Source organism: Abrus precatorius, unplaced genomic scaffold, assembly GCF_003935025.1.
Source record: "Abrus precatorius isolate BTA unplaced genomic scaffold, Abrus_2018 Scaffold8, whole genome shotgun sequence".
NCBI lineage: Eukaryota > Viridiplantae > Streptophyta > Magnoliopsida > Fabales > Fabaceae > Abrus > Abrus precatorius.
In genome coordinates, this window is record NW_020874428.1 from 27,069,872 (window position 1) to 27,092,447 (window position 22,576).

At 32.6% G+C, this 22,576-nt stretch overlaps 4 protein-coding genes across 6 annotated transcripts; 1 reads left to right on the forward strand and 3 right to left on the reverse strand.

Annotated features, from left to right (window-relative positions):
• Positions 1–376: 376 nt before the first annotated feature.
• On the reverse strand, positions 377–6,528 carry LOC113874996 (ABC transporter C family member 3-like). Of its 2 annotated transcripts, XM_027513375.1 has the most exons (11): positions 4,072–6,528; positions 3,801–3,887; positions 3,066–3,716; positions 2,714–2,878; positions 2,250–2,544; positions 1,926–2,140; positions 1,573–1,786; positions 1,481–1,497; positions 1,306–1,369; positions 982–1,221; positions 540–896 (listed from the first exon to the last, which is right to left on the reverse strand). In XM_027513375.1, the coding sequence occupies exons 1-11, from the start codon at positions 6,427–6,429 to the stop codon at positions 772–774; spliced, it is 4,431 nt and encodes a 1,476-aa protein (XP_027369176.1). In that variant the 5' UTR covers positions 6,430–6,528; the 3' UTR covers positions 540–771. The 2 variants fall into 2 exon arrangements, with proteins under 2 accessions (XP_027369175.1, XP_027369176.1); XM_027513374.1 differs by having other exon boundaries at positions 377–896; positions 1,481–1,786.
• Positions 6,529–10,228: 3,700 nt separating this feature from the next.
• On the reverse strand, positions 10,229–13,190 carry LOC113846012 (cytochrome P450 71D10-like). 2 transcript variants are annotated; one of them, XM_027473804.1, is made up of 3 exons: positions 12,484–13,190; positions 12,176–12,417; positions 10,229–11,392 (listed from the first exon to the last, which is right to left on the reverse strand). In XM_027473804.1, exons 1-3 carry the CDS (start codon positions 13,070–13,072, stop codon positions 10,763–10,765), a joined length of 1,461 nt encoding a protein of 486 aa, XP_027329605.1. In that variant the 5' UTR covers positions 13,073–13,190; the 3' UTR covers positions 10,229–10,762. The 2 variants fall into 2 exon arrangements, with proteins under 2 accessions (XP_027329605.1, XP_027329604.1); XM_027473803.1 differs by having other exon boundaries at positions 12,176–13,190.
• A 1,244-nt stretch (positions 13,191–14,434) lies between these two features.
• LOC113874589 (premnaspirodiene oxygenase-like) lies at positions 14,435–17,553 on the forward strand. Its single transcript, XM_027512809.1, has 2 exons — positions 14,435–15,331; positions 16,942–17,553. The coding sequence occupies exons 1-2, from the start codon at positions 14,435–14,437 to the stop codon at positions 17,551–17,553; spliced, it is 1,509 nt and encodes a 502-aa protein (XP_027368610.1).
• Positions 17,554–19,647: 2,094 nt separating this feature from the next.
• On the reverse strand, positions 19,648–22,192 carry LOC113847572. The gene is made up of 2 exons (XM_027476760.1): positions 21,237–22,192; positions 19,648–20,081 (listed from the first exon to the last, which is right to left on the reverse strand). The coding sequence occupies exons 1-2, from the start codon at positions 22,132–22,134 to the stop codon at positions 19,720–19,722; spliced, it is 1,260 nt and encodes a 419-aa protein (XP_027332561.1). The 5' UTR covers positions 22,135–22,192; the 3' UTR covers positions 19,648–19,719.
• Between the last annotated feature and the right edge of the window lie 384 nt (positions 22,193–22,576).

The window sequence follows — 22,576 nt, forward strand, 5'->3', positions numbered from 1 at the left end:
TGTGAGACATACTCTTAATTTAATAATTTTTTCTTTTAATTTAATACGAGGTACACTGCAATCACAGAAAACAGACATACCAAGACTAGTTTTGGTAGGCCGTAGGTAGGGGTCATAATCCTTCTAAAGTTGTCATGTCATGCTTATCACTGATATGCTAGATTTTAATTCTTTGAGTCAAGAGGTTATTCTTTTTGGTATGAAAAAAAAAGTACACCAGCCAAATTTTTGTCCATTTTGTTACTTCAGGAATCATGATTTACCAAGCAATAAAATTCCATTCTGGTATTAGTGAAATTAAGGTTAATATCTTACCAAAACTTAGGGACTAAATGTGTATTTTAACCTTCATATGATTTACCAAACAACCAAATTCCATTCGAAATCCTCCTCAGCTTTCAATGAGAAAATGTATTAGTGTGAAATTAAGGTTAATATCTTTCCCAGCCAGCAAATGTATTATCTCATCTCCAATAGACAACGTCGTCTATGGTCGACACATACCAGCAATGCATCAAAATCAATTGGACTTTCTGTTTCGCTTTATATAAATCTTCCCTCTTAATAATTTCTTCCTTCATCCTTGTAAAAAAGTGGGGGTAGACATGACAGCGTTTCATAGCATGTCAAAAGCCTCGTTATATAAAATACATTTTTCTAACAAACATACTTAATGACAAAAGAATTACAAAATCCATTGATAAGAGTGTAACCCCTCCCCCACCAGCTCTTCGTCATTGTCAAGAAACTATTTATTTCTGTATGTTGCGATCAGCGATCAGCAGATTTTCCAAAACTGGAGTTGGATCTCATGGTATACTCTGCAACAAGTTGAGCAAAAGATGATGACTTATTCTCTAGCAATGTTGTTGGGGAGTTATACTCCTCAATAAGTCCTGCACCAGTGTCCAACCAAATCAGAAAATGAAACATCAAGGTAGAATACTCTAAGTGATATGAAGAATGGTAGCTTTTCCTAACCTTGACTAAGAAGGAGAACCATATCACTATCAAGAACAGATGTTATTCGATGTGCAATGGTAATGACTGTGGAGTCAGAGAAATGTTGCCTGAGAGTTTGCTGAATCAAATTATCCGTGGCGGTGTCAACAGATGCAGTCGCTTCATCAAGCACCAAAACCTTGCTTTTCTTAAGCAACACCCTACCAAGGCAGACCAACTGCCTCTGACCCATACTCCAATTCTCACCATTTTCGCTAACTGCAGCATCAACTTCCAGGTTAGCAATGAGTTCAAGATTAGATTCACTGCATATTTGTTATTCAATAAAGTTCGAAGACAAACCTGCAGAGTCAAGCTTTCCTTCTTTCTTTCTAACTTCATCTCCAAGTTGACACTTATCCAGGGCCTATTTCAAAAAAATGTAAGTGGGTGAAGGCAATCCAAATTAGAAGAACAATTACTAGTCTAGTCTTTTAAACAGAACCTTGTATCTGTTCAACTAACAAGATCAACCCACCTCCCAAATTTGTTCATCAGTGTACTCTTCCAGGGGGTCCAGATTATTTCTCACTGTCCCTTCAAACATTGTTGGATCCTGGGGAATAATGCTTAGTCTAGACCTCAGATCATGAAGTCCGATTGAAGAGATGTTGATGTCGTCAATCATAACTTGCCCAGAAGTAGGCTCGACAATTCGGAAAAGTGTTTGTATAAGAGTCGATTTACCACTTCCTGTTCTCCCAACTATGCCGGTTTTCAGTCCCCCCAAAAACGTGCATGTAAGGCCCCGCAATACAAGTGGAAGATGTGGAGCATAGCGAACCTTCATCATGGGTAACACATTGTTGCAAATGTGCGCAAGCATTTCAAAAAAGAAAACTTTAGCATGAATTTATAAATCATTTTACAAATTGAAAGAAAACAAAAGTACAAAACCATAAACATACAATAATTCCAACTACCTGCAAATCTTGTATATCAACCTTGCCATATGGGGGCCAAGAAGGATCAGGCCGATTTTCTTCTACAACAAGGGAAGGCTCGCTGGGAATACAAGTATACTGAAGTATTCTTTCTACTGATATAATTTTGTTCTCCAAGTTGCAAAGATTCCATATCACCCAAGCTTGTATCATGTTCAAATTAAGTCCATAGGTAACGGCTAAACCGGCAATGCCTTCAAAATTAGAAAATTACATACAAATGGAAACAATCATGTTCAATTCCATATTACATAAGTAGATTAAACCTTGATTGGTAACAGATACCAGATTGGAATTGCATACCTGGATCTATGACTCCTTGTGGAATAGATATTAAGAATATTAAGGAAAAGGCAAATGTGATAGACGACAACATATCTAAGCGGAAGCACAACCATTCCATGGCACCAGCAATGTTGAACTTCGGCCGAGAATACCCATCAGTCAGTTTCATATTTGTTTCCTGAAATCTTGACTGCTGATCAAAGCTTCTAATGGTTGAAGTGCCAGAAATTGTTTCAGCAAAGTGTTGAATGATTGGGGCCTTGCACACTCCAACTAAACGCGATAGTTCCCGGGCCGATGGTAGATAATATTGCTGCAGAATTACAAGTTTGTAAGATGTTAGCTATCACCACATAATATTGTATAATGGAGTCAAATTGGCAAAATAAATTTGGTATGTAATCTGTTCAGGTAAATCCACATTCAGAAAGGATAGGGGCAATGCAAGAAACATGTGCCACCTTACATGGTCCAGTTAATACCTGATACCAGATGCTGACTGCTATCACAGGTATAAAGACAAAGAAAACCTGCCATGCAACCTGAGACATCACTACAATAATTCCCAGAAGCTGGATCAGAGAGAAGGCAAATGATCCAATTTGATAAGGAATGTCTGTATCCACTGCACTTTGGTCAGTTGAGGCCTGCAAGAGAACAGACAGGAAGAAAACAAGTGACAAATTATTCTATAATCTAAATTATTGAAAACAACTAACAAAATGAGGGGGCGGGGAGGAGGGGGACTATTAATCTAAAGTACAAAGCCATTAAAGATACAAAAATCACATCTCTAAAAATCAGAAGGACAAAAATGGAAAGAATGGAGCGTACTCTGTTGAGGATTCGCCCACTTGGAGTGGAATCGAAAAAGGACATTGGAGCACGGAAAATGCAGAAGTGCATTTTATTAAAGAGAATAGTAGCTGTCTTATAACCAGCTGTGGCAAGAAGCAGTGCTCTGACAAGGATGCATAAAGAACTTCCAATGGCCAAACCAACATAGACTGCTATAAGAGTCGTTCCTCCAACAGGTGGCTCCACATCTGATGAAATGGGAGTCGCCCAAGCCATCCAATAGTTGCTTCCAATTTGAAGAGCTTGAAAAAGAATCTGAGCTAACAAAATGAATGGTACTAGAGCCCCTCCATATGCCGTTGTGATATATTTCCAGTAGACAGAAAACCCAACTTTACCTTTTTCTCTTTCTTCTTCTTGAACAAGCTGACCTTTTGGTTCACTCGTGTCATCTGTTTTGCCATTTGGCTCATCTTTGTTTGCTTCTTTTTCTTGAACATCATGAGTGGCAGAGACGTTAACATCTTGTTCCGAAGCACTTATTTCATTAGATACTGTCTCTCCATCCAATGAATTTAGTGTGGAGAGTGCTTTTTTGTGCGCACCAACAAGTTCCAAAAAATCGGTACCATTGCTAAGAAGATCATCATACTTTCCACATTGAGTAATTCTCCCATCTTTCATTACCTAACAACAAGGCATAATATAAGGAAATTAACAAATAAAAAATATCATACATTAATGACAATAAGATTATGAGAAAATACTCACCAATATAAGGTCAGCAGCAGGTAAGAACTCCACTTGATGAGTGACATAAACCACTGTCTTTGAACTTAAAAAGCCCAGCAAGCATTCCTGCCACACAAATAAAGCAGAAAAGTTCACTTACTAAAATAATTATAAAAGCACCAATGTGCTGGAAGAACTACATTTCAAAATAATTAAATTAAGAATTATATGTATTTGGTTGTGTGCACACAGAAAACAAGAGATCAGTTTTATATCGAACATAACAAACAAAATAACAAGATTGAGTTACCTTAAAGAGGTGAGAACCTGTATGAGCATCCACAGCACTAAAAGGATCATCAAATAGATACATATCAGCATCTTGGTAAAGAGCACGTGCAATTTGTATTCTTTGTTTCTGTCCACCACTTAAATTTATTCCACGCTCTCCTATAATGGTCTGATCACCAAATGACAAAATCTCCAGATCCTTCTTCAGAGAACAGGCTTCAAGTACCTTCTCGTACCTTTCCCTATCCATGTGTTTGCCGAACAATATATTATCCTCTATCTTGCCACTTTGTATCCATGGTGATTGAGCAACATAGGCCTTTGTTCCACAAACCTTAAGAATGCCTGATATTTTTGGTACTTCTCCCAATACACAAGAAAGCAAAGTAGACTTGCCCGATCCAACAGTACCGCAGACAGCAACCCTCATCCCATGAAAAACTCTGAGATTTATGTTTTGTAACGTTGGATCAGAGGCAGATAAATCCCAAGAAAAGTTCCCATCAATTACTTCAATTGCCATATCAGAACCACCCCAAGGAAGTTTCTCTACAATATCAGACCTTAAGTCATCAAGACGAAGGAATGATGCAATCCTATCAAGAGAAACTTTAGTTTGTGCTATCATTGAAATTGTATCTGGAAGATTATAAATGGGCTCTTGAAGAATCCGGAAAGTTGCAAGTGCAGACAAGATCTTCCCTGATTCAAGTGGGATCCCCATTAGCATACAAGTACCAAAAGTAACCACAGATACAAATGTAGGGGCACCCCAAAACACAAACGTTGTTATGGCTGCACTATAAACATATTTTTTTAACCAGCCTTGCTCAGTTTTCCTGAGTTCAGTTATTTTAGATAGAAACTTCATTTCCCAGCCTTGTAGTTTCAGGATCCTCATGTTCCTTAAAATCTCAGATGTGGTCTTCATTCTTGTATCTTTTGACTTCATCAACTCATCTTGAAACTTCTCTAGCAATGATCCCAATGGAACATTTGCCAACATAACAACGATAGTTGCAATGAAAGCAGCAATCGAAGCAAGGCCAAGGTTCTTATACAAAATCAGCAAGGCCAATGTAACTTGCAGAGCCACCATCCACAAATCATGCATGTACCAACTGAAGACACCAACTCTTTCAGCATCAACAGTCATGAAATTGATTATTTCCCCAGAAGTGTGGCCCTGCCTTGATTGACAAGAAAGAGTCAAAGTCTTATTATAGATCATTGTGACAAGCAGTGATCGAATTCGAATTCCAACTTGCTGCAACCTAAAGAACCAATGCCTTTGAGTGAGACACTCTACAATCTTTGCAAAGAAAAACGCAGAAACCAAAGCATAGCCCTGGTTTTCATATTGCCGTTGTCCATCAAGGTACTGGACAAAAGCATCAATAAGATAAGGACCAACATAAGAAGCCAATGTGTTCAACAATGCAAGAATAGCTGTGAAAAGAATCTCCTTCCACGATGACACAATTATTGACTTCACCAGCTTAAGTATGGTCACACTATTAATTGCACCACAATCAGCTTCAAGTTTGTCTCTGAAACTTGGAAATGCACCAACTACACTATCTCCACTATCTAGTTGAGGAACATCCTCAAGGTCCAATGTCTTCTTTTTGCCAACAGCTACAAGAGGACCCACCCAAGAGAACGTAAGACTGCTGAGAAGTCCAGCATTTGAATAAGGAGTAACAGTGTCACCCCCCTTGGTCTCTTTTGACTCCAAGGCATTACCAACATTTGTATCACCATTCAAAAGAGGCTCTTGAAGAATGTTATCTTGGCCTTCGTTTTTCAAAAAATACCCCACGTAACAGAAAAACAAGCCCGCACAAGTAGACACTAAATCACAAACCAAGTACTGAACTGGTAAAACAACATTTTTTTCATAGAGAACAACAATGTCCACTACGAAGGAATAACAAGAAATAAGGAGGTAGAAGACACACCAAGCTCTGAAGAAGAATGAGAACCTCCTTTCACCCGAACTGAAGAACCCGTTGTGTAAGCAAACACAAACAACACCCCAAGCAACTGTTTTGAACGCCAAATCTAAAAGGGTCACGAGCTTTTCTTCTGTCCAACCACTTCTATACCAATAGAAGTAATTGAACAAGAAGAGCACAACACTGAAAGCAGAAACACCAAGAGCACAAAACACAGTCGTTTTAAAGAGAGTGCTATTGGATTTCTCCTTAGACTCATCCCTAGCACCTACAGTGATTTTCTTCCAAACCCATGAAACCAAAACCGCCACCAACAACAGTAGGTGGAGAAAGCCAGATAAGCCATGAAGAAAATTGGGTTTGAAGAGAAAACCAGTTGCAAAGTGCATGAGGGAAAGGTTAGAAAAAACAGACAACATAGTAGTGCAGTTAAAATGAAGTATGAATCAGAAAAGAAGGGAAAAAAGGTTTATTTGCGGGACTTGAATTGAACCCTTAAAAGGGTGCGCTGGAATGACACTAAAGACGAAAATTTTGAGGTTATAAAGAGTGGAAAGTTGTGCGCAGTGAAGTCAAAAAGGAGGAGAGGGGAGAGAGAGTCAAAGGGAAAATGTGGTTCCTTGGGAATAGGGTAACGTGGTGGCCAAGACTTGAGTTTAGTTGACGGAGATAGCGAAGGGCAGGGACAAAATCGGAAATGAGACAAAAGGGTTATTGTTGGTGGCTCTTCTTCCAGGAAAGAGAAGTGAAGTTGGAAAAATATGTTAAGTTTTAGCACAGAAAGAGACACAGAAACTCATTCACTCACTCACTCTGTGAACGGTGAAGAAAGAGAGTGAACTTTGAATTTGGATACTTGGTGGCTGAAAACTGGTTTAAAATCTGCCATATGAGCTCAATCCAATTGGGATTCTGGATTGCAGTGTTTGCTCCGCATCTCACAAATGTATCTATTTATCATCACAACATAATTTACACTGCACTATAAATCTCAACAGTTGAATGACTTTATAAAGTGTCTCATCATTTATTTATATTTTAAAATATAATAAATTTAAATACGTTTAGTTTTTACATTTTATTTTTTTATTATGTTTCCTTCTCTTACTACAAAATTATTATTTGTTAACATAAACAATATTTTTTATATTTATTTAAGGATTCACAAGGAAAAACTCTGTACGATACACCTTTATTATCATCCTTATCTAATAAAAAATTTATATATTAGTATAAATATTATGAATCTAATTTATATAAATAATATGATAGATTATATTAATATTTAATGTATTAATAACATATATCACTTTTTATATTAATAAAATAATTTTTTAATATGATATATATATATATATATATATATATATTGTAGTATCGATTGTCATTTCTCGTTTAATATTTTTCTACTTAAATATTATTATTATTATTATTATTTTAATTAACTAATAGAAATAGTATTTTATATAAAATTAGTTTAAATAAATATTTTGGAGTAACAATAAACTCATTCTCCTAATATCATGCAAAATTTATACTTTAATATCTATTAGACAAAAATTTACCAAGAAAAGCTAATTCAATCAAAATTAATTGTAGTATATGCATGTGAGATTGTAGCACAAAATTTCGCAGTTTTTAACAGACTTTTATATTTTTTAAATTATTAATTGTTTTTTAAAATTCTCTTCTAGATCAATACTTTTTCTTTTGCTTTCAAATATTTAATTAATTTTTTTATTTTTTATTCAATATTAAAAATCGTTTTTCAGTTTTTTTCCATATATATTCTCAATATAACGTTTCCTATTGATTAAGTTTTTTTTCTTACATTTATATCACTTATTTATATTTTTACATAAATATTTAAATTAATCACTCATATTTTATATATTTAATTATTTAAAATTTTTACTTGAATTAAGAACATTCTTCCATTACGCATAATACGTAGCATGAAATTGCATGAAAATGAAATAGTGACTTTGCTTCTCTTTGCATGTTCTCATAAATATTCACAGGATAATGGAGATTATCTTACCTACCCACAGTCACACACGACCTTATGGCTACGACATACTTGTATTTCATTGATTACACATTTAATAATTCTTATTTATATTTTTACAATTTTAATTAATCAGTGAAAGTGATTTAAAAAAAATATTAAACGTTATAACAATTTCTTTTTATAAAAGGTGCTAAAAGTATATAAATTTGACCACACAGATTAAATAAATTATTATTAATAATCAAAATTTATTGAAATTCATAAAAACAATGTTTCACTTTTAATAAGTTAGAGGGTGATAGAAGATATGTTTCCACTATTTCTCTTTTTGTAAACTCGTTTATAGGAACTAAAATTGTAGTTAAATTTAAAATATAATTTCATCAAATTATTTGTGTGTGTGATTTTAGTTTGGTTCATTTCACTTTAGATTAATTGGTTTCGAAATCTGTTTTTAAAACCGATGCATATAATCAATCTAAGAAGTAGTTTATTTTTTATTCTTTTTTTTTTCAATTTTTGTTGAATTGGTTCAGCTCTAAAATATTCATCACTAATGAAATAGTCCCAATAGAAAATGAAGCTATGCTTTCATAAATTGATATTTTAATTTAATAATTTTGAGAATTAATATAAAATAAAAGATCAGTTAAATGATGAGAAAAATGAAAGAGATGCAAGGAAGAAGAATTTTTAATTTTACTCAATTTGTTTTTTGGAGAGGAAAATAAGGCTTAGTTACAAACAGAAGTTGGTTAAAATAGGACAAAATGACTTTAGAATAATATTTAAAATTCAAAATTTATGTATAAAAAAATGCTAAAAAAATGGACAAAAAAATCTCTTAAGAATTGAACCTTTGAAGCTTAGAGGGGACTGATAAAACCATTTGTGTCCCTCTTTGGGGATGAAGTTTAGTGATTGTGGGGCCTAAGATGGGTTTGGTTTTGTCTGTGTTTGGGTCTCTGTCTTTGTTTTATGTATTATTTGCTGATTAACTGTGAATTAGTCTAAAGTGTGCGTGGAAGAAGGTGTCCACAATCAAAACAACAAATCTGTCAATTTTGGAATATTTTATAGATTTGACGTTAACCAAGAAAACTTGATCACGCCTGTTTTTACGTCTCCACCCTAATCTTAGCTATAATTTATGTATTTGGTGTAAGTTTTTAAACATCTGTCCACTCAAATCCATTTCTTCTACCCATTTTAATTTTGATAAAATCTACGCAACCTTCTGTTGAGGTGCTGTGATACTTTCTCTTGTATATGAAATAATTTGTCATTAATTTTATATTAATAAATAATAAAGTTGGTAGTCTAATTAAAAAATATTAATACTCTCTTATCTTTGAAATAATAAAGCTACAGAGAGTATAGAATATCCTCAATTTATGATTACCACATTAAATTGAACTGAACTATTGTCACACAAATATTATCTAATCAATTGTTGGGGATGTTATTGCCTCAACGTATGGATAAAATGAAAATGGAATACAGTATTTGAGATTTGAGAAAATTCTTATGTTTTCTGTTTTTAAGTAGAGAGAAAAATGAGGAAAGAGTGAAAAGTTTGAGTCTTTCAATAAAAATTAATAATAAAAATAGTAATTTTTATTAAAAAGTATGATATTTAATAGTATGAAAATTGAAAATTTTTATGATTTTTAGTAAAAATTTATTATATATAAATTCTTGCACGTAATCCAACTGGGCAGTGAAACCATTTAACAGGAAATGGATCTCTGGACAGGTTTGATGCACATAGCACATTGAAAATGTGGAACAACAGGTTTGAATTGGGGTGACTTGAAGGTTATATTTAAAAATAAAATAAAATCTTAAAGTAACAAAAGAACATCGTCATCGTCATCTTTTGTTCTCTTTGGTCGTCAATCATAATATTCTTATGTCTAGTGGCTGATCCTTGTTCTTGTATCTGTGTTGTGTTCTCGTTGCCAGTTTTGTGTTTTGGACTTGTGGGTTGCTATGCGGTTATTGAGACCAAATCAAAGGCATAAAATAAAAACATAAAGGTAAGAAGCTTCCAAGATCACTATCGTTTTGTGTTATATTATAAGAATGCATTCAATCTTTGAATTTATACTGTTCCAATTAAAAACTGTGAAAGATGACATCTAGAAGCAGCAATGCAGAGTAGAGTTTGCTTTTGTTTCTATATATTATTTTTTATTGTAAACAAGACTAGTTGTGATTTTTGGTTTTGCTAATTTTGCCTCTATTTTTTGCAAGCATAAAACATATAATAATTAAAATAAGTGATTATTTTTATCTATGATTTTTTTTTTTAAATTCTAACTTCAAAGTTTTCAGGTTTTCATGTACTGTAGCACCTCACTCGTTCCACTAGTGATATGTTAGCTCACTATCCTAATTAAGTCGACATCTGAGTTAAGTTTTATAACATTGATTCGAATTGTTTATGATTTTTATTCAGTAAGTGTTTAGAGATATTCTGTTTGAAAGAAAATAATCTAATTTACAATGATGTTATGAAATCAATGTGTTAGTTCATATATGAACACCATGAATTTTCTTTACAAAATTTCATCAATGACTTCGATGTTGTAGGAAGTGATATTTTTTTAATAATTTTTATTATTAATTATTCAAATTCAATTTATTCCACCTGGTATAGCAATGGAACATAGTTGGAAGCAATTACAAAATATAATGCTGAAAGTAGTAAAGGTAACTTAAATAGTTTATGACAGTAGTCACTTAGGCAATACATTTAAAGGCCTGCGAGTAATGGGAATCAAGAAGAGGTCATTTTTTCTTCCTGCAGTAATCTTATTGGACTCAGCCATGTCAAGTTCTTCAGTCTTCATTTCATTGGGAAGCTTCCAATCAAAATGGTAAAGGAACTGAGCAAGTGGAAGCTCAATGTTGGGCGTGGCAAAAGCAATACCTGGGCACATCCTTCTTCCAACACCAAATGGAATTAATTCAAAGTTTGTGCCCTTAAAATCGATGGAACTATTAAGAAACCTTTCAGGTTTGAAACTCTCAGGTTCATCCCAATACTTGGGATCTCTTCCAATTGCCCAAGCATTGATAAGGATCCTGGTCTTTGCTGGTATCTCATATCCATTGATTTGACACCTCTCTCTATTTACTCTAGGAACTAACAATGGCACAGATGGGTGTAACCTTAAGGTTTCTTTGATGATGGACTTTAAGTATATTAACTCATGCAACTGTGTCTCATCCACATGTCCTTTCCAATCAAACACCCTTCTTACTTCAGCTTGTGCTGCTTCCATCACCTTTGGATTCTTTATCATTTCTGACATCCCCCATTCAACAACACTGGATGATGTTTCACCACCACCAGTGATTATGTCCTGAAAATGGATTAATGGTTATAAGTGCAATGAATATTCTTCCATGCAACCAAGTCATCAATTATTTTACTTTCTCTGCTAGATAAATGCTAGTATTGCACTCTTTTGAATGTGCTTTTTTAATATATATTTTTATAATTATTCTATATTTTGTAAATGCTCTTTTTTAAATTTATTTTAAATTTTTTTATTCAAAATCAACCAATAACAAAAAATATCGATCGGACCGCTTTTTAAAAACACGAAACTCGGTGAATATATATAACCAAAACATGAGAAAATAGTATCAAGGATTTGCTAATAGAAATAAGATGAAAAAGTTCATATTATTATCAGAGTGAACACAGAGTATATTCATTTATAAAGTGATAATTTTATTCTTGCTTAATACACAAAATTTTACCCTTAGAGAGTGTTTGGTTTGAGGTTAAAAAAACTGAGAGAAAGAAGAAAATAGAAGAGCAGGATGAAAGTTTTTGAAGGTGGGGTTGAAAAAAAAAATCTCCTAAAAGGAAAAGTGAGAAACAGAGAGAGAAGGGAGAGGGGCTTGGACTTTTTTTATGTATTAATTTTATTTTAATTTATTAAAATATAAAAATTAAGAAAAAATATTTTAATAAATTCATGTTTTAGATTAATTTTAATTTTTTTTATGTTTTTTTAAGTATAATTTAAATTTTAAAGATTATATTAAAACTATACTCGTAAGAATCTTTGCTTTATTTGTAACTGCTGTCTCTCTTTAATTTCTCTAACATATATAAAATGCAAATAAACACTAACCTGGATGATAGCTTTAATCTTGTCATCAGTTAGGGGACATTCTGATTCTTTTTCTGGCTGAAACTTGAGAAGCACATCAACTAGATCCTCCCCACCTTCACAGCGATCACTTTCTCTGTTTCTGTGATCTTCAATGATGTCTTGCAGTATCCTATCTATCTCTCTATGCACTTTCTCAATTTTTGGCTTAGCAATCATTTCAAGCACTCTACTCGAAGGATAAAGATCAGCCACAGAAAATCCTGCAACCAAGTTCAATTGCTCATCAAGTTTTGATATGAACTCTTGCTGGTATCTGCTTTTCTTACCAAAAGCTGTTCTTGCTGCTATCCCATATGTCATCCGGTAAATGTGCTGAGAGAGATTAAAAATGGACCCTTCACTTGCTAATATTTTTCTAACAAGTTCTGACACTTCCTCTTCTCTTATGGACCTAAAAGATTGGACACGCTTTGGAGTTAATAGTTCTATTGTGCATATTTTTCGCACTTGCCTCCAGTAATCTCCATGTTGACAGAAGGCAATGCTATCACCATTGTAGGTAGCTATTCTTGTTGATAAGAGGTTTGGCCTATCAGAAAAGTTGATATCGTGTGTTCTTACAATCTCTTTGACGATTTCTGGTGAAGTGACAATGATGTTGGATATCTCTCCTAGTTTTAGGTGCATTAATGGACCATACTTGTCTGCCAAATTTTTCAAGCAATGATGAGGTAGTGACCCAACAAGCAGGTGTAGGTTCCCTATTAGAGGTAGTGTTCTTGGTCCTGGGGGTAAATTAGTGGTGTCGTTGCTGGAACTGGACCTTTGAAGTAATTTGAACAACACAAAGAGAAAGAGAAAGGAGGGGATAAGGTAAATAGAGAAAAGGTAGTAGTTGTGAAGCTCCATAATCATGATGAGATGAGGGTCGATGGATTCAAAGAGAAATGCAATATATATCTATATATAGTTGAAGACATGACATGTATCCATACAAAGGACTTGACGTGTATGAAAGGATACAAGTCATTGAAATATGTGGTGTTCGGCTTTCACTGTGAGTGGACGATGGTGACATATTGCTTGCTCTATTATTGTTACAATTTAAAAGCACAAATTTGGATATACGTGACACATGATTTACCCACTACAATTTGTGGCTACAGTGAACTGAGGACTTCGATATTTTTTATTATTTTTTTTCTGGTACATCTATTTTTATTTTATTTTTTCATCTCTTAACTTTCACTCATAACACCCATTATCCAAACTTCCATAAATAAGTGTCAAAAATTATTTTGTGCACAAAATATGCAACAGGAGAAGAGATAGAAGTGAGTGATCCTTTTAACAAATTTTGAAAAATATATTTTTTCATCTCCTTCTTAGTAATTGTTTGGTACCCAGGGAAACCGTATTTATGATGGATTCTTAATCGATGTGTGTGATGTCATTAAAATGTTGGACTTGTGATAATTTTACTGGCTGATATGATAATTATATATAATTTTGGTGTGTGATGTGTTACTTTAAATTTTTTTTTTTATAGATGTCGTATTTAAAAAATTTAGACCAATAAAAAAGAGATATATGTAATTAAATAATTTTAAATTAAAATGGATAAAAATTAGTGAAAATCAATTTGAGTCTAATAATATCCAACAAAGTTCTAGGTATACCATCCAACAAGGCAAGAGGGGGATCCTGAACATAGTTGAAAATAATTGATATACAAGTTTGGTGTTAGTTCATTTAACTCAAGCTTACATCAATGAAATGAACTCAATTTTTTCATTGACCAGAACTTCAAATTGGTCTTCTTCGACTGGACTATCCAAATGTTTTCAACAGGATGCAGAAGTCTTGCTCGAGAAAAGTGGCGTTGATCGATAATGTAGCATTAATTTGTTAAAGTTTCATTTGATGTCGTCACGGAATCGAATTGTTTCACACAAGTCAAAACCTGATTTATGAGTTTCATAATTAACAACTACTTGACGTATATAATTCATTAAAAGTAATGTATTTTTTGCAGCTATTAATTAGATTTTTGAAATATTGTGTATTCATGAATAAAGCCCATTTTAAAAATAGATAGGGTACCTTATTTTTATTTATTAAACAATTAATGAGCATGATAGTACATACAACAACTTTTAATCCAACGAGTACTGATGATACTATGACATTAATACAAATTCTATATATATATATATATATATATATACAGAGTCTTGAATCACATATCACTTGTGTTCATCAGCTATACATTTCCTAATGGAGCATAGCTTCTCATTCTTAACCTTTCTTGCAGTTTCACTGAGCTTCATCCTTCTCCTCTCGTGGATTTTGAAACTGGGAACAAGATCCGAAGTCACATTGATAAAACCATTGAACCTTCCCTTAGGGCCATGGGAGCTTCCTCTCATTGGAAGCATACATCACCTAATTGGGTCTCTACCCCATCATCGCTTGAGAGAACTAGCCCAAAAATATGGCCCTCTCATGCACCTAAAACTTGGTGAAGTATCAACCATTGTGGTTTCTTCTCCAGAAGTTGCCAAAGAAGTGTTGAAAACCCATGATGCCATCTTTGCTCAAAGACCCCATCTAATTGGTGCAGATATCATGTGTTATGGTTCCACTGATATATCCACTGCTCCATATGGAGGCTATTGGAAGCAACTAAAAAAAATATGCTCACAAGAGCTTCTTAGCCCAAAACGTGTGCACTCATTTCAATCTATAAGGGAAGAAAAAGTGTCCAATTTAATGAGATATATTGCTACTAAGAATGGATCTTGTGTCAACCTTAGTGATAAAGTGGCTTGCATGACAAGTGCCATCACTGCAAGGGCAGCTTTTGGTAAAAAATGCAAGGACCAAGAAGAGTTCATTTCCCTGGTCAAGAAACTTGTGAAATTGTCTAAAGGTTTAATTGTTCTTGATTTTTTCCCTTCCCAAAAGTGGCTTCATCTGATCAGTGGAGTGAAACCTAGATTGGAGAAGTTGCATAGAAAATTTGATATAATTTTTGAAAACATTATCCGGGAGGCAGTACAAAAGCCTGGTGAAGTAGAAGTAGAGGCTCTTCTCAATGTTCTTCTTAATATTAAAGATCATGAAGCCCTTGAATGTCCCTTGACAATCAACAACATCAAAGCTGTAATCTTGGTCAGTATGTGTGTATTATTTTCTAATTGTTTGTCGCTTTTATTGAGTTTAAAATAAATTTTATTCCCTTCCTTTTATATTATTATTTTTATTTTTGTTTTCATATAAAAAATTTATATTTTAATTTCTATATTAGAAAAACGTTTACAAATCATTCATTTTTTTCTATTTTCTAAAGTTATAATGATATTAAATTTGAAACGTATATTAAACGTATATAAAAAAGTTTATGCTTCGTTTTGGTCTTTACCCCCGAGAAGAATTTTAGGGACTGTTCGGTTTCAAAAAATGTTTCTTATTTTTATTATATTTTTTTTATATATAAATCTTAGAAAATAAAATAAAAAATAATTTGGAAATTTTGTAACTAAAAATAATAAGTGTTTTCAGAAACCAAGCAATATTATGATTTATATATTAAAAAATATGAGGGTAATCTAATAAAATAATATCATTATTGACCGAAATACTCTTTCTTTCTCTGTTTTTTTATACTTTTATTTTAGCCGTAGAACAAATTGTACAAAACAAAAGTATTATAAAATAATTTGGGCAAATGCTAATGAGTGTTCTAAGGATATTATTTAATAAATAAAAAAAGATAAAATATTTTTTAGAAAATATAATTAATAAGTCTCTCTTATAATTTTTAACGTAGTTAAACATTTTTATTTGAAAAAAAAAATTTCTATATGCGGTTTCTTAATCAACCTAATAATTTTTAATTAAGGAGAAAGTTGCTATAGTTCAAGTAGAAAGAGAATATGTGTATTTTAATTAACATCAAATTCATTCAAATTTAAATTCAGTGCTATTAAAATTTTCACCCCTAAAACATGATTTAAGCTAATTTTGATTACTTTTTAAATACACAAAATAGTTTTAACTTTGAAAAAAAAATGCTTTCATTAGATTTTAACAAAAACTATTTTATACCTGTTAACATTTTTCTCGTTGCTTTTAAGTGAAAACTTTAATTTAGAGTATACAGAAGAATTTGTAATTTATGACCATTTTGAGGTTTTTAATTTCATGATTTTCTTAGAAAAGCTTATTAAAATAAATTTTTATTATTTTTTTAAAAATAAACTTTATAATCAATATTTTAAAAAACACTGATGGTATATAAATTTTTATTTTTAATTAAATTATTTATTTAAACAAATTCTTGACAAGGTGATGCTAGAATTACTTGTTTGCCGCACACTTTGCAATCACTACAATATGTGGAGTCTCAGTTATTAAGCGACCGATCATGTGTAGATAACCCTTGAGAAGAACATTTATGGAATCTTCTCATTTATCTGCATATTTTATCTATAGGAATTTCTTCGTTTAATATATGGTTGTTGCTTTCCATATCTTAGAGGCTTCTAGTTTTTCTTGACTTTTGCTTACAACGATATTTCTTTTGATCCATTTGCCCTCCATACAATTCTGGATATGTTTAGAAAAATGCAGCATATTCTAATATACATAAAAAAAATACACTTTGATTTAATTGTTTTGCTTATTATCTGAAAGGTTTTGTATACATGACACATGCAGGTACAATTTTCATTAAAATTGAAAAGATAGCTAATTAATTTGAACTAATTTTCCTAGTGTAGGATTTATTTGCTGCTGGAGGTGATACAACATCTGCAGTCATAGAATGGGCCATTTCAGAAATGGTGAAAAACCCAAGAGTAATGATCAAAGCTCAAGAAGAAGTTAGAGAAGCTTTTGGTAGCAAAGGATACACTAATGAAACAACTCTTCAAGAACTAAAATTTCTGAGAGCAGTGATCAAAGAAACACTTAGATTACACCCTCCTTTTCCTCTTCTTCTCCCTAGAGAATGTTTAGAAACTTGTGAGGTTGAAGGGTACACAATTCCTGCTGGAACCAGGGTGATAGTCAATGCATGGGCAATTGGAAGAGACCCTAATTACTGGGATGAAGCAGAAAAGTTTTATCCAGAGAGATTCATGGATTGTGCTATAGATTACAAGGGTTTAAATATGGAATTCATACCCTTTGGTGGTGGAAGGAGAATGTGCCCAGGAATTTTGTTTGCTATATCAAGTATTGAACTTTGTCTTGCACAGCTACTTTATTACTATAACTGGGAACTTCCAAATGGAACCATGGAAAACCTAGAAATGACTGAAGCTTCGGGCTCTTCCTCAAGAAGGAAAAAAGATCTTATCTTAGTTCCAATTTCTTACAATCCCTTTTAATTCTGTTTCATAAGACCATATATAAATGTTAGTTCTATCTTGTGAGGGTGTCAATAAAATTAGAAGAGAAGTTGTATTTATGAAGTGTATAATAAAGAGAGATAGAAAAAAAAAATAAATAAATAAATAAATAATTAAGGTAGTTGATAATATATAATAAAAAATTAATGTTGTTGTGTAAAATTATTATACATCTGAATGATATAAATCAAAATGAGAAGTCGATTTCTGCAAAACGTACGATACCCATCTCATGTAAGGCTTGTTGCATGCATGAGAGAGGTTTTCGGTCCCATGCATCTTCCTTGTTCACCTTTCTTTATTTTAAATACTTTTAGGTTTTGTTTACTTGGCCTCTCATTTTTATTTTCTTTTAACGAGACTTGTAAAAATATTTTTATATTTTAAATATCATAAATTTTTATTTTATTCATTTACATTTTATGAGTTTTTCATTTAGTCCTTATAAATGTCATCAATTTTTTATTTATATCCTTTAAAATAAAAAAATTGTGATATTTTAAGAAACTTAATGTAAGAATAAATGAAAAATATGATTTTGTAAAAAAAATGTTTTACAAAGGACTTATTTAAAAAAAATTATAAATCAAATAAAAGAGTTGTGAATTCTTAAGGAATTAAAAACTTAATTAAATGCACATTTTTTTACATTTTTTTTGTCTGTATCTTCTCTATTCAAATTCAACTAATACAATTCTCCGTTTAGTCCTGCCAACTTTAATGTTAGTATAAAATTTGCAAATTAAGTAAACCTCCTTTCCTATTAGTATTGAAGTACTGTTTAAATTACCTGTTTCTGCTAAAGGTTACTCAAATAATCGATTCCAAAGTAAATATTTTAAAGATGTGTTCTTCTAGACAAGCTAGACCCTCGTTGAGATGAATTTCAAGTTAGTGAAATTAAGGCTGATTATAAGGAAAAAAAAAATTAATTGTTGCATTTCTGGCTCTATATATTTTAAAATCGTCTAATATTTGATAATATTATTCAATAATTTTTTATTATAAATAATATATGTTTTTAGAATATAAAAAAAACTATTATATATGTTTTGCATAGAAAATGTAAAAAAAAATTAAACAAAAAATGCAACGTGTCTAGGTTACGGGATCACACAGAAAATTGAAAATAGTTTCCTGCTGAACACTTCACTGCTTTCCTCCTCAATGATGGCGCTTTCTTCAGCGGATCGGAATTTTTTCCCCTTTTAGCATGAATTGAACGGTTTAGTCAAATAAAATTTTACACTTTTGCTTAAGTCAAAATTTTTTACTTAAAATGCGCTGACGGAACAATATGGACTAAACTTGCCATTGCTGTTACTGTTCTTGAGTAATGACTGGGCTACCATCATTTAAAGTTGGGACCAGCCCATTCTATATTGCAGATAATTTGAAACTATAATATTAATCTTGTATATTGATATAGAACACTTCAGAAGTTAAAAAATAAACAAAATATAATATTATTTGTAACATTTTTTTAGAGAAAATTTTCAACTCACTTCCACATATTACTCAAATTTTGTAAAAAGTTAAAATAATCTTTAAAAAGTAATAAATTTATAAAATAAATAATTTAACTTTGAAAAAACTAAATACAGAAAAACGTCTTCAAAGAAGTATCTAACATTTCTCAAAAATATAATTTCTTACACCTTCAAAACTTTCCATCACTAACACAATCGTTATAAATATAATATTTCATCAAAGCCAATTCTGCTGAATGGTCCAGCCATGAATAATTCATCCATTATACATTTAATAGCATTCCACTTTCTCTAATTAATCTTAACCATTCAAAATATACAAGTTTATTGAAAGCTGAAACTCAGCAGGATTTTATTATAATTATGAAAGAATATAAGTTTCACTATAGTTTATGCATCCATGATCTTGCATGCATAATTGAACAAACATAATTGTACTGTGACTACCATATCTACAGTATACAATTCCAACATGCGCATATATTTAAAACCAAGAACTAACCCAAACTTCCACACAAGATTGGCTAGAGAATCACCTGCTCTTGATTTTGATAGTTAACGAGAATTTACACAAAAGGCCAAGTTAATTGTTTTCAATACAACCTAACAAAAGGGCATGGCTAATAGGGGTATTTAATATAGCTCATTGCCTTATTCACCTTGGCAAAGTGTTTAATCCAGAATCGTCTCCCAAAGTTTTACTTCTCTTTTTACATTTAACAGCAATGGAACTTAACAGAATATTATCTATATTTAATGAGTCAGTAGAGGAACTAGAATTGGAAGTAGATGTCTCAATATCAGAAAAATAATATTTTCTTTTGAAATATTCAATCCTTTCTGCTTGTGTAAAAATGCTTTTGTGCTGGAGTGCATCTGACGAACTTTGATGTTCATTTTTTGCAGTAATTTCAGAAATAGCTTCCTTTCCATGCAATCCTTGTGATGTACATCTGTTGTCGTTGTCATCGTCATCTAAGTCGATGATCTCAATAGCATTTTCCAATCTTCCCCCAGCTGGCATAAAAGAGACGTGTTAAAGCTTACTTTACACTTTTGCCAACAGAATACAACACTTCAAGCAAAAGCTTATAAAAAATAATAGATTCTGTAATCAAATAAAAATTTGGTAGTTTCCCCCAGCATATAATGGAAAATCCAGTCTCATTCTCTTCAAGTAATTGACAATATATTCTTTTATCAAAATTGGATAATATATACAGCAGGGTATCATGTAATCTAGTTTGTACGGGAAAAATAAAACGAGTTATCTTGTCTGCTTTTGATCGTTAGTTCTTCTGTTTTTTATGGAAAGAAAATTTTATCAAGGGAAAAAGAAGAAATTGCAAAAGAGACGATATGCAGTTTTGTTAGGGAACAAGAATACAATATAACATAATTTACATAAATCAGAAGAAAACCTCAAAAGGTACAGGTTAAAATTAGGGACCTCAAATCTCATAGAGCACAAATGATCAGGACCCTCCAAATCAAACCATGAGTTGAGCATCAAATGGAGACAATAGAAACAATGTTGTATTTTGACTTAAGGTAACTAAGAAAATCAACATTGGGCTCTTTGCATAAGTATTAGGCAGGTAACTTAGTGCTATGAAGCTCCCCCTATGTGAGGGGTCCAAAGAAGGGTCTAAGTCTAACCTACTGCATGGATCGACTGTAGGCAGTCATACCTTGCATTTGCACATAGATATAAGACACCTTAGGCTATTCCCCAAATTTCTAAAATTGTTGCGTAAACTTGGTCGATCAAACTTGTGGTTAACTAATTAAGACATTTTCACTTTAAAACAAGATTGGAGGATGTGATGAGTTTAGTTTCTAAATTGTGTCCAATTACAGTGGCAACTAGTGATGAGTTTATTGTATTTTAATATAATCAAGTCAAATCATAAATTAAAGGCAGTTGGACTAATAACTATTAACCTCAACAGTTCAATGAAGTTACTAAAACATAGCTCTCAACCATAGTCATTGCCTACACCATGCCTTAATAAATCAGAAAATCATGGTTCCAGGATCAAATACCAAGCAATTGATCAAAACACACTCTTCCTATTACTTCTATCCAATTCAATATTGTTGTGGTAACATTTAAAAAAATGCATATTTGTATAGCTATTAGAGATGCACACAGAATTTCCATTTCCATACCTGATGCACCTAGAGCTTGATCATCCTTGTTCCCTTTGATAGGAGACCGAGGGTGTTGAATATCTTTATTTCCTTGCAAAGTAACAGGTTCCCCAGAGTGATTTCCAACATCCACTTCATCTTGGACAACAAAAGTATCAGCTGGAGCCTTCACTTCAGTGTTTCCACCACCAGAGGCATAGTCATCGACACTCGTCAAAAGCTTTGTATCATCCTCCAACTTCACAACACGCACATTCAATTCCCCAAATTTCCTCTCCAAAGACTCAACCAATGCTACATGCCTGCCCTTCTCATCCACCAGTTTGCGATTTTCAGCTCTTAACTCCTCTATGGTTGCCAAATTCTTCTTCACTGCTTCCTCCAATTCTTTGTTCTTCATCCTAAGCGCATCCAAAGCATTCTTGTCATCAACCTTCTCATCCTCAAACAGACTAATTCTACTCCTAAGCTCAACCAAAGCATTGCTATCATCTAACCATTTCTTGTTCAACTCCTTCAGCTCAAAATTCTCACGTTCTAATGCAAAGTTCTTATTCTTCAGCTCCTCAATAATGTCTTTATCAACTAAGCCATTTCTCTTAACATCCTTCAACAACTTCTCGTAACTCTCTTGTGCTCTCTTCCCTCTCTCACACTGTTCCTCTCTCTTTTTCAGTTCTTCTTCAGCTTCAACCCTCATTCGCTTCTCCCCCTCAATCTTCTCTTGAAGTGGCACAATCTCAGCTTTAAGTTTGGCGTCCCTTGTCACCAATTCGTCTTCAACTCGATCAAAATCATCCACGTGATACGAAATGCGCAAAACTGAAACGAGCTCGGAAATGCTCATCTCTTTGTAGTTTCTTCTATGGGTGAATCCTGGTGGGGATACAGGTTCAATTTTGTGTTGAAATGCCATGAGAAACCCAGAAAGATGAAAAATTTAGGGAAAAGGGGCGAAGGAGAAATGGGTTTCGTCAAAGTTAGGAGCTTTTGATTGATGGCAATGTGTGTATGAGGAAGAAAAGAAAGGTGGTTCTGAAGCTGAGTATGGCACCCAAAATCTGAAGAAGAGGGAACGACACCGTATTAAACATAGCAAGTTGAAGTCTATGGACAATGGACAAATGAGCATAATGCGTTATCTGCCGGTACGCCTCTTGGGTTCCATATGGTACATTTTTCAAGAGATATATATTTATTTTGAGGAAAGAGAGAGATATTAAAAAATGAAAGTATAAAAATTATGGATGTGAAGAATACTTATAATTTTTTTAAATATTTGTTCATTAGTTAAGAAAATTTATAAACATAAAAGGTAAAAAAAATTAAGAAATTTATTAGTCATCCAAGATCCAACC